Here is a 12,332-nt window from a genome sequence, read left to right on the forward strand (position 1 = left end):
AAATAAAAGAAACGGGGGAGAATCATGACAGAACATTACAAAAGTACAGCACAGTCAAAAATGATGGCACAGGAACAGGAATTACATATGGTTCAAGGGTGCAGTTGTTTTGACCCTTTCATGCTCCCAGTTATAACCCTGAGCATGGGCCATTCCAAAATTGCGCAGGGAACTGGGGCGAGTTTCAAATTTTAACCAATCGATAAACTGACACCACCACATGAAAGACCACATTGAGAGTAGTCATTTGACCAAGTTTGATGCTTTTAGGGTGAACAGGGACCAAGTTAGAGACCTTGAAACATGGTTCAAAATTCATACAAATGTCTCTAATCTTGAGACAATGTCCCCCAAACCCATATGCTCTTAAAATGTTTTTTGATTTTTATGATGCTCTTAAAAATGGGCAAACATATGTGATTTTCATCTCTGTCAGCTTCTTTCAAATGGTAGGTGAATGACGGGGTATTACAGTTTTCACAAAACTGATAAAAAATTTTCAGAGTTTATATGGTTTTGCAAGCCTGTCTTTACCTGAAGTCAGCGTGACAATTGAAGCACATGACGCTGAAAGAGCAGCCAGTCGGGATGCCACATTTTGTCTGGAAAGATCTAGAGTGTTTTGCTTCCACTTCAGTGATGCCTGAAAACATTCCAAAACAACCACATTAAACATTCATATTGTGTTCCATGCTAGATTGACTTTCCTTTAAGAATTGTCAGCAGTTCCATACTAGATTGATTTTCCTTTGAGAATTCAGTGTCAGCAGAAATGGAAAAAAACTTCATATTATTCAAATTGACTACAGAATGTCTTAGGGACACAGAGCAGCCATTGGTGGTGATGTGCAACACTACAGAGGTTTGCATCTTACTGGATCTGATCCAAGGGCAGGAATCTCAGCAGGAGAACCCAGATCCTGTTCTGCAGAAACAATGGTGTCCAATCCTTGACTCAGACTACTCATGTATGCCTTCTGTGCAGGAGTAAGACTGTGAAGCTTAGCTTGTGAGCCCTGTAAACAATAATACGACATCAGTAGTCAAGATGAGAGGAGTGGTTAATAATGGTAATGACTGATTGTAGTCCAATTCGGTCTGCAATCATCTATTAAGAAATACACAATTTTAAGAAGACATCCATGAGGTGACAGTCCTGTTCATTTAATCCTGAGCATGATAACAGACTGAATCGGACTACTTTAAGTCTTGTCACCTATCAATCATAACTATGACAAAATTTGAGAAGTAAAAGTTGAAAAATTTAACTTTTTGGAAAATGAAAGTAGTTGAATTGTCTAAGATCCATGAGAGATGAAACACAATCAAGTGCTACTGTCCAATGTAAACTACTCAATCAACACTCAATCAGGCATAATATATATACTGTCCAGTAAACACCAAGAAGGATGCACAAACTGTCCCATAACACCACGTATATGTGACACGTTCAAAATATAGGGACTGCTGATAACCAATCAGATTCAAGAACTTTGTTGTCCCTAAGTAAACCACAAGGCAGTAAAAACTTTAATTATTTCACCAGAAAGCTCTATATTTCATACAATTTTAACTTCTGGATAATTGCTTCTCACCATGGGAGGCCTATGAGCAGAGTGTGCAGATCCTGTAACTGTCCCATACTGGGCTGGCTCCATCTTACCCACACTGTATCTAGATGCCCCTGAAAAAACATTGTAACAGTGAACCAGTGGTCTACTTACATAAACTTTTAATACAGAACAATTAGGCAGGGCCTTGGTCCTTCGCTAAATGTGCTTTGCAGAACAGTCAGAAAATTTGTGTTCATGTAAATATAGCACATGTATTGTATTGTTCATATTATGTGTAACTCAAATTTGCAATTTAAAGAGATGTCCAAAAATTTTAGCAAAGATGCTCAGCTTCTACATTTTACATAACATGTATGATGCTTTATATACCTGGACCTCCAGCTCTCATCACCGCTGGCAAAGCTACTGAGCCAGTAGCAGCATGGCCAACCTTGTTTGTTTGACGCTCCAAGTATGTACCTCTGAATGAAACAAAAAAAACAGAGACATTAAAGTTACAATATTTGGAGCATAATTTATTTACACCTTGTTGTGAAGCAATCTGCCATTTGTACATTTACAATTTGAAACTTACTAATTTAATCCCTCTTCACCCTAGTACGACAGAAGGCAGCAACAATTTCCCTTGTATTTTCTGGAGCATGTTGTGCCTCATTCTGTGTGAGTTTTACCCCACTGAGCTGAGCCATGACAGTTCAGCACCAGGTGGTTTTTGGCCAACAAGGTTTCATTTATAATGGAATAGATTCAGTAATTCAGGGAAAATTTGAAAACATTGAGCTTGAAAATTTAATATAGGCTGCAGTTCTAGTCTCTGCTTACTTTGATGGAGTCACAGAATCCTCTACCATTGTTGATTCCTCGTCAAAGTCAGGATCATAACCATCTTGGCCCTTTCTCTGTGGGTAAGGGAAAAAAGCACAAGCCCTTAAAAACAATGTAGTAAAACAAAATTTTGAAAAGGTGTCTTTCAGTTGTTTATGCATTAATGCTTGAAGGGGTGGTCACCCAGTCAAAATATCCAAACGTTCTGTCAATTTAGGTGTTGAAACTGTCATAAACTGATAATTTACATTACAGACAAGTACATATGCCCAACAGCTTCAAAGTACCAAATTTGTCATGTAACCTTTACAACTCTTATCATATCGGTGGTACACAATTATATTTTATTATCATTGCAATCATTAACCAGACCTTAATAATGTGGAAAGTATAGACATAGTGGTCTGCGGTGTTCTCATTTATCATTTTAAATTACCTTTTTCAAAATAATATCTATGTAGCCAGCAATGAGCTGAGATATTTTCTCTCCTTCATTTGTTTGTACTGAATAATAAGACTCCAGGTAATCACCAAAATCCTGTTGAAAGGAAGTACAAGTACATTTACTGGCAGGTAAGAATTCGCATGCAAACATATGAAGTCTGAAGGCATTGATAAAAAACATACCACTAAAAACTTTCAGTTCCTGTACTAACAAATTCCATTAGAAGAATAGGTACCAGTGGACTCAACATCTCTATTGCAAAAGGATGTTAATTGTAATTCTGTATAGACCAACAGTAACTTCAATCTAATCTTTTAACACAGCATTAAAATGTTACTATTTTCATGAAAGCACGGCAAATAAAAATAATTATATAACATCATTTCTTTTACTTTTACTTCACCAACTTGTAAATTGTAGAACTACAAAATTATTTTATCTGTCCTTCTTCCATGGTAAATTACACTTTACAGTTTTTCAACAAATCCCACAATCAAAACAAATCAGTTTACTAAAGGTTTAAATAGAGTTCTCACAAAGCAGTTAGTTGAAGTTAAAGCCGTTTTTCGCCAGTGTATAATTTAGTATGCTTTTAATTAACAAAAGTAACAGGCTAAAAGTTGTGAGAATTAACATACCAGTGTAAAACTGTTTGGTGAAGCTGCCCAGCGTCTGACTGTAGTCAGGGGCCAGGTCTTCATCACCTGAGGTTAACACAAGAAAATAGTATCAAATCTTACAGTAGAGATCTACACACTGTGGATAAGAACGTCTTTAATAACAGAGAATTATTCTGACTAGCCAAACTCCAATGCAGTCTAATCTCAACTGTTTTCCCTCCAATATCTGTCTGGTGACATCTGAAAACAATTCTCATAGAAACATCAAGTTACTAAAATTTGCAACTTTATTTTCCAGTGTGACAAAGATGAGTTCAAATACCAGGAAGTGGCTCGCAAGCTAGCAGTAATTTGCATGGATTTTGGAATTAAACCAAGCTTAGTTTAGAGATGGTTACACAAAGCTTTAAGGTGCACCTAACCCCCAAATTTTTTTTTCGCTAAAACGAATCTAGACTTTATTCGAAGCATTTGGGCGAAGAAATTTTTGAATTTGGTTGAATCCTCGATTTTCTATGCCCTTTCAAAGTCGCACTTGAAGGTTCCACGACCGCGTTTTAGGGAGTCTGGGGCGGCGGTACCTGATGACGTCTACCCAGGAACCAAACACAATAGCGCCTCAGTCAACTCTCTGTATTTGCTCAAGAAAATGGAACACAAAACTAATCGTTCCGATGTATTTTGGGACTAAAACATCCAAGTTTTGTCTCAGAATCATTTCTTTTTCGTCACTGGAGTCAGAGTTAAGTTTCGATTTGGAAGACTCTGAAATAAACTTCGATCAAGCACGTTCAACAACTGTGAACTCACTGCTTAGAGCTTTGAGAGCAATTTACAATATTTCAAGCGACGAAGGGGAAGACTTCTTTGCGGACGAGTTGCTTGTATATTAGGAATGGAAAGCTAGATACGAAGTGGAGGAGCAGGCAAACGAAAAGCAGGAAAGAAAACTCAAGGACTGCTTTGGATGGTAATTTCGTCAACTAAACATAAGATTCCCACACGTGTTTATAGCCCGTTTACATTTGTCCTTAGCAAGAATGTATTTTATCAAGGTGTGATTGTTCTGTTAAATCCAGCTTGTGTTTTACTTTCAGTTGAATGCTTCATGTTTATAAGAGCGACGTACGTGTCGCAGTTTTCGAGACCTGATGACCTCCAAAACATTGGCTTCGATCGATTGAAAATCATATTGTTTGGACCTGTATTTTTGAAGCTGCGGGAAGCAAGGCGGAAGGAAACATTTCATACAATTACCGATTTCACATTGTCACACGTTTTAAGTCGTAACTCCAAATAACCAATGTAAATTGTTCTCAAAGTTTGCAGCGAAATTCGTTGGATAAGCGAAAAGGATGTGTTCCCTAAGCGGTCCGCACATGTTACGCGGTCATATTTTCCACGCTATATCACAGAATCTTTGTCACACTGCTGATTTCCAAACCTTCGAAAAACTCTGTGAGTCTAACAATTTTGTTATCATGTAATTCTAAAGGATTAATCTTCGACTTTCATCTAAATCGAAAGAGAAATAAGTGTTGGTTAGCGGCGTACAGTTGCAATCTATTTACATATCAGTATAACGCTTCTTGATCATGATCGGATCACACAACTTTGTATGTTACAAATACTGCGGGATTGGAAGATATAGGTTGTAGGTAGTATTTCTACAAATTGCTGGTTAGCTTTAAGCAGAAAATTTATGAAAATAGCGTTCGAAAGTCTGCGGAACAAATTCCAGTGAGAGTTCTTCAATGGTTCTCACAGATTCAGTTCGCTTGTTTCGGTTCGACAAAATCAACCATCGTTTACGTCTTTGTTGCACCATTAGCCGATCATCGTCAGTTAATTGTACAGTATATCTTTCTTTAAATCTGGAATATTGCTGCAACAGCCGATAGCACCTCTGGAAGGCGTTTCTGCGCACTTTTCGAATGTGTATTGCACCATCCTGAAGGAAATGAAAGGACGTGAGATATCCAACCTTCCTGGGTAGACGTCACAAGAGCCGCTAGACCCATTCTCCACAAACTCGGTCGTGAAACAAAATGGCGGTGTTTTGGAGCTATTTTCAAGATTTCGTCGGGGCACAGAAAATCGAGGATTTAACGGAATCCAAAATTTTTTTCGCAGAACTATTTCAAATAACAAGGAGATTCATTTTAGCGAAAAAAAATTTTTGGGGTTAGGTGCACTTTAATTATCACATATAGCAAATTTGGAAACAAATCGAAAGAATCTTGAAAGGCAAGTGACAGGCAAGAGATAAGTAACAAACTGGTAATTACAGGATTTGGTTTAAGTACACAACTTAACAGGTAATGGTTTGAATACAAACCTCTTTAGTTTTCTCATCAACTCTAAGGATGCTCTCTTTTGTGACACCCAAGAGCCTGGGAACTAGTTTATTCTTTCCTTTCATTTTTTCCTGCAAGAAAGAAAGCATATTAAATAAATATTAAACCAACAGACAAACAAACAGATGATAATATACTGATAAAATAAGCTGACAAATTAAACGACCATTTCACCTGTACATGAGCTGATTACATTTAGTAGAACACTACTACATGTAGTGTACTGATGCAAATGCTGTTATCTGATTGGCTGAGCCGTTGCACACTAACAGCCATTAGTAGAATTTACTAGTATACTAATGCAAATGCTGTAATCTGATTGGCTGAGTCATTGCACTCTATCAGCCATTAGTAGAATTCTACTAGTATACTGATGCAAATGCTGTTATCTGATTGCCTGAGCCGTTGCACACTCTCAGTCATAAGTAGAATTCTACTAGTATACTAATGCAAATGCTGTAATCTGATTGGCTGAGCCATTGCATACTATCAGCCATTAGTGGGCAGTGGCTTGGTGTGGTCGACAAAACTGCAACGTTTCCTTGCTTCACCAAAGTTTTAAAAGAACACTTACAACCAAATGGATAATCAAATTCCTGAGAAGACTAAAAGGTGGGCAAATGAATAAACAAAATTCCTGAGTACTTAAAGGAGGGCATTTATGTTTTCTTGAAAAAGCTCAACATTTTTTAAAGAAACTGATACAGCTGTAAGGGCACGTACACAACTGCAAATGTCAACTTGACAATTAATTCAGTCTGCGCAAATTCTCTAAAGCGTGAACTTTGATACTAAGACCAGAAATAATTGGGATCATATTTTGAAGGAAATTCAGTTAGAGTTCTACTAAAACAATTAGATTGGTCGCTCTCAATTTCTATGAGGTAATGGTTGATTTGGTCTTCAGCCTCATCAACTATTGCCTTGTAGAAATCTTCAGCTCATAATCTAATTGTTAAGTATAAACAAACCAACAAATGAACCAGCCAGTGACACAAGAAACAAACAACAATGAACCACCAAACAGGCAAACCAATGGATCGACGAACAAGCTAACCAGGAAACTGACAAACAACCATAAAACCTCACCTATGAACCAACAACAACAAAACTACATAACTAACCAGAGCATGAATCCCCAACACACCAACGAACACAGCAACAAGCACACCAACCAACAACTGATCAATACAATCAACTAACAAACAAACTATATCATTTGTTTAAAACATACATTCAAGTAGAAAGTCTGCATTTTGCACTGACATTACATAACTTTCAGTCCCACTGCAAAGGAAGTTGCAACCAGCATACAAAGAAAGTCATGTCTGATAGAGCAGAGTGAGTGGATTTTGCAGCTAGGCAGGTGGAATCTACCCTTCGCTTGCCCAATGGGCAAGTGAGGTTGTTAGGGGAAATATCTTAAATTAATTAATGCTTCTAAGAAATATGGGGGGCTGGCGAGAATGACTTTTGGGTTAGTTCATAATAGTTACTGCTTGCCCAAAGGGCAAGTTTGAAAACAGGTTTTCTTTAAATGATGGCAACTAATGTGGTAAATCCATGTACATGTACTGCATGGAAAAAAGAGGCTCTGATGAGAATGTACTGTGAAAAACTCTAGAAATTTGCATGAAGGACTGCCACCAGTCTTGTTATGGCCTGAAATGTGAACTTGCCTTTACAAGAAAAAATGTGACTCCATAGGTCTTTAACCCTCTGCACAACTGCACATACTTGTACTTGCCCTGTAATTCATCATGTCCAGAAACTTTCCTGTGTTCCTACACAATAATGAAAAGATAAACAATGTGTAAAGCTGCAAAAAGACCTACATGACTGGGCTAAAAAAAAAAATTGAATTTCAGCTTGCCCTTGGGACAAGTTGCTTTCCAATTTGCTTGCCCTGGGCAAGTCTTAGTTTGCTGTTTTAATGATTAAGTTGGCAGAAGACTTGCCTGATCCTTTGTCCATCAGGCAAGTGAGAATGAAAAGTTACATGCCCAGAAGGAAACTCTAGTTGTCCTGGACAACTGGAGCAAGGTAAGGTGCATGCACTTATAATGTTATGTTTCATATTTAATATGACCTTGTACATGTCACTACTACACAGTGGATTTACGGAAATATCTCACCTCTTTAATTTTCTTCTCAATATTCTTCGATTTGACATATTCCTTGGGAAGAAATTCTTTTAAGCTAACACAAGGAAAGCACAACAACTCCATGTTACTGACAGCAATATACAGTGCATGTGCAATGATAAGAATAGATTGTCAAGAGTCTCTACTGGTAAACAAAGCACTGAACTTACTCTATAAACTTGTATTTGCCTTCTTCAAAATCACCAAACTGGACCTGAATCTGAATAGCTCCGAGCTGAGGAGAAAATGAATTAAATGCCAAGATCAGTTTGGGCCCTACAAAGTAGAACAAAAGTGGACCAAACTGAGTTGACTAATGGAATTTTTATTAGATATCAACTTCAAGTGAGAAAACAAGAGTTGACTATCATGGAGGCTCTATCTAAATACTTTCATGATACACATACCTGTGATGCCTCCTCCTGTGTACATGGATGCGTTCCATCTAAAATACCATCTCTACACTGAGCAGGGAGAAAAAAATTATTATGGAAAATGCTTTACTCAATTATCTAGCTCCACCCACATGTACAGTTATTCTGTAAGTTGACGGATTGACTAACTGACCGACTGACTGATTGATTGATTGACTGATTTATTACATGTAAAAGAATTCATGACAGAACAACTGGACAACTGGATGACTAGAAGACCAGAAGACCGGAAGACCGGATGACCGAATGATTTGATGACCAGACAACCGGATGACTGGACGACCAGACAGCCAGACAGCCGGATGGCCAGATGACCAGCCAACTGGACCACCAGACCACTGGATGACTGGACGACTGGATGACTAAACCACCAGACAACTGGATGACTGAACAACTTTCCAAGTAAAGCACTTTAACTGGACCTACCTGAACATACAACAAGCCGAGCTGGACTGGGTCCTTAATGTCAACATTTTGATCTGAGTAAAAGTACTTCCGTCTAGAAAAACATTCAAAGAAAGATCACTATAGACTAAACCAGTCTTCCAGTGCTCAGAATAACACTATTCACCTCTAAAATTATTATACATCTACTCAGTCTGAAGTCTACTATTTTTTACTTGGCTCTGATGATGGTAGAGAACAACAATGATTTGTAATGTTCAGTACAAATTATGGTTACCACTGTACTTGAGACATTCATTTGAAATTTAACCTGCTAAATGTAAGTACTGTAAATGTTTTACATGCGGTGGAAAAATCAACTCTTTTGCAACATACAATATTTCAAAAATTAAATACCTCAAAAGAACAGTGCATGTATCATCAACTCCTTGCTCTCGAAGAGTTTTGTCATGTCCAAGCCAGTGAACTTAAAAAAAAAAAGATATGCAGACCTACATTAAGTCAAGTATTTGAGATTAGAAACCACCCTGTACAAAAGCGTGCAGTGCAAGATTGAATCTCAATAGACATAGAACTAGAACAAACTAGTGGTCCACGTAATGACAAAGTTTTCTCATTTAGACTCTGGCATTTGAGAGGGCAATTAAGGAACATTACCAGATGATTCAATTTCCAGGAAGGCTAAAGAAAGGAAATTAACCATTTTGCCACTTAAAAGCCTCAACTCAAAATACATGTAGCTACAATTTTCAGACAACTCAATCCCTGAGTGATTTTGCTAAAGCATGAAGTTTAATAAGTACTAACAGTATATACAACAAAATGAACAGCTTGCTACTTCCAGATCACCTATACCTACATGCATGGAGGATAGAAAAGTTGATTCTATCAAACTTTTTGTCAGGATAAAGGTCTTTATTAAGAAAACTTGTTTCAAAACTGTAACATTGCACAGGTTGTTTGGATTTCCATTTTCTTGTTGAGTCAGCCTTTCTTCAGCCTCATCACTTGCCTCATCAACTATCACTTCACACATTGTAAAAATCTCAAGCTAACTATACTGTGATTGTTAACTAGAAAACATGGAAAATTCTGTACAAGACCTGAAAATTGATTAATACATTTACAAATCAACGACATGTACTGTACATGTCAAGTTTAAAAATGGACCTGGTACAAATTATTATAATTTTACCTTCATCATCTGTGTGGAGTTTTCTCTTCAGCTGATCCATTTTTTTCTTGTCTCTTTCCTCCATCTTTTTCAAGGAGACATCTTTCACAGATTTGTCCTGTTTTTATAAGATATAAGTAGACAAAACACTTTTAGTAGTGTTTCCTCATTTATTTATTAAAACCTATTTTAGGACCTTGTTCACCACGAGTCTCAACCTGCATGTGTAGCTCAGGTTCTACCAATGTCTAGAAGGACATATCACAATGGATTTAACTCCCATTATGGAGTCCGAAATGTTCTGAGTTATTCAGCTTTAATTCACTTCATCTTCATTTATTGAAGCAAATGTTCATGAATGTATGTTCCTGATAGGGTTCATCTGTAGCTGTACATGTATCTTTAGAAAAGTAAATGAGCAGTCAAAGCTGCACATACAGGAAACATGGATGTACATGTATACATAACACAATAATGTTTTAAGACAACACACCCGCTTTATCGTTCCCATTTTATCTGCATCTTCTTTGTCTTCTTTTTGACCTTCAACAAGCAGTGAGAATTCCTCAGTATTTGCAATACCTACAGAAAAAAGAATGCAAGAACTTGTCAATCAAAATGACAATATACGACAGTATATTTATTTAAAGACTTTGGCATGTATATTTCAGAAGCAACATTTGCTTGTTGATAATAAATCAAAAATGTACATACCCATTTTCATACAAACAGAGTCTAAAATTTGACCAACATTGTGACTGTCATCAATCTAAACAGCAGGAAAAAAACAAACAGAGAACCATTAAACATGCATGAATGCACTTAATGTAAGGCTGACAGTTGACAATATTGCCTCAAAATTAGCCACAAAGAACATTCAAACTATACCATACAAGCAACTGTACAGTGTGTCAACAAAAAAATTTGGGGGATTGGCCTTCGGCAAACTCTATTTATGTTGTACTGGCCCGAAAATCATTTTCACTAAGCCCTAAAAAGTTTATCTCTTACAGTACATATGTACTTCTGTAATTTGAATTTCCTCAAAAAAATACCTTTTTTTAATTCTCAACAAAACTTGCATGCCCATCAAGCAAGTGATGGACAGAATCTAAAAGCCCTCTTGGAAAATCTACTAGCCTCCGGATATCAGTCAGGAATTTCTTTGCACACTGCTGTACATGTAAAAGTAAATGTACTATGCATGCATACAACATGCTGATAGACACAAGTGAGATGCTTTGCAGCAAAAACGCAGCAAAAAATGGCCCAGACAAACTAATTACCTGTAATGTTTTCACTGATCCATCCATGAATTTGATTTTTAGATGTCTAACTTTAGACTTGTAGTCAAGCATATCCTGAAAAGTTAGTAGATGAAATTATTTCCACATCTGACATACAATACGTACTTGAGCAGTGTATTATGGTTACAAGATATACCATCATGAATTACAAGTACATATACATATTAAGATATTTTACAACATAAAGGAATAACTAACTAATAATAGATAAATATAAATAAACTGGACAGGAAAAAACTTTTTTAATTCTGCTATTGTGTTCCTGTTCATTATTTTTTGTGCACAATCGTTGTAATTATTTCCACACTAAAAATACCACTTATTCAGAGTTTTATTAAGGGCCAAGCACTAGGCAAATTGACCAGTCATGACGACAATTTTGCCTGCCTGATTTGACCTCTAGAGGACAATCTTTCTATATTAGAATTTCAGTTGACATAGTTTTGCCAGCCTGTGAAAACCAGTTGCCCTCCTGCTGAAAACATTAATGGAACCTGTTATTATTCATCTCCAAATGCACTCTATACTTGGAAAACACTTGATGATTTTACGGTACTGCTCAGAAAAGATGCAAAGCTAACTCATATGCCATGCAGACAAGACAGATAAATTATACTGATTCTGAAGAATCCTTCTGATAGCACAGGGTACTGCATGCGATGAAAGAAAGCACTTAGTCTAACATTTGCACTGTAGTAATTACTTACACCAGACTTGAGCGGGTAGAAATCAAGGGTCCTGGCAGGTTCTAACCATTTTCCTTTTGATGGATCATCATCTTGACTAAATAACCCATAATCTGAAACTACACGGGAGAGCACTGAGATAATGGACCATCATGAATAATGCACTTTACTACTAGGTTGTTCTATGCAAGCAGTGAACTTACACCCATACATTGAAAACATGATTGATCATTACAGACTGAAAAAAATCAGACTTGAACGGGATTAAAATTCATGACCTCTGCGACAGAAATACAGTACTCTACCAACTGAGCTATCAAGCCAATTGGAAGCTGGCCACGCTATGAGTTCATAATATACA

General features: G+C 37.0%; 1 protein-coding gene across 2 annotated transcripts in view; it reads right to left on the reverse strand.

Moving 5' to 3' along the window:
- Positions 1 to 12,332, reverse strand: part of LOC110053595 (talin-like) — a 41,774-nt gene that overhangs the window by 25,647 nt on the left and 3,795 nt on the right. The window contains exons 4-22 of one of the 2 annotated variants that reach the window (XM_089272158.1): positions 11,993 to 12,090; positions 11,265 to 11,339; positions 10,693 to 10,747; positions 10,472 to 10,560; positions 10,000 to 10,096; positions 9,201 to 9,270; positions 8,826 to 8,898; positions 8,373 to 8,429; positions 8,136 to 8,200; positions 7,957 to 8,020; positions 7,501 to 7,605; positions 5,803 to 5,892; positions 3,483 to 3,548; positions 2,836 to 2,937; positions 2,397 to 2,473; positions 1,944 to 2,035; positions 1,596 to 1,684; positions 876 to 1,016; positions 535 to 643 (exon numbers count right to left, since the gene is read on the reverse strand). In XM_089272158.1, coding sequence (XP_089128284.1) covers positions 535 to 643; positions 876 to 1,016; positions 1,596 to 1,684; positions 1,944 to 2,035; positions 2,397 to 2,473; positions 2,836 to 2,937; positions 3,483 to 3,548; positions 5,803 to 5,892; positions 7,501 to 7,605; positions 7,957 to 8,020; positions 8,136 to 8,200; positions 8,373 to 8,429; positions 8,826 to 8,898; positions 9,201 to 9,270; positions 10,000 to 10,096; positions 10,472 to 10,560; positions 10,693 to 10,747; positions 11,265 to 11,339; positions 11,993 to 12,090 — 1,614 coding nt within the window. Of the gene's footprint in view, positions 1 to 534; positions 644 to 875; positions 1,017 to 1,595; positions 1,685 to 1,943; positions 2,036 to 2,396; positions 2,474 to 2,835; positions 2,938 to 3,482; positions 3,549 to 5,802; positions 5,893 to 7,500; positions 7,606 to 7,956; positions 8,021 to 8,135; positions 8,242 to 8,372; positions 8,430 to 8,825; positions 8,899 to 9,200; positions 9,271 to 9,999; positions 10,097 to 10,471; positions 10,561 to 10,692; positions 10,748 to 11,264; positions 11,340 to 11,992; positions 12,091 to 12,332 lie in introns of those variants that run through there. The other variant, XM_089272163.1, reaches the window with a different exon arrangement.

This window comes from Orbicella faveolata, unplaced genomic scaffold (assembly GCF_042242905.1).
Source record: "Orbicella faveolata isolate gen_17 unplaced genomic scaffold, um_ofav_v1 contig_1, whole genome shotgun sequence".
In the NCBI taxonomy this organism is placed as follows: Eukaryota; Metazoa; Cnidaria; class Anthozoa; order Scleractinia; family Merulinidae; genus Orbicella; species Orbicella faveolata.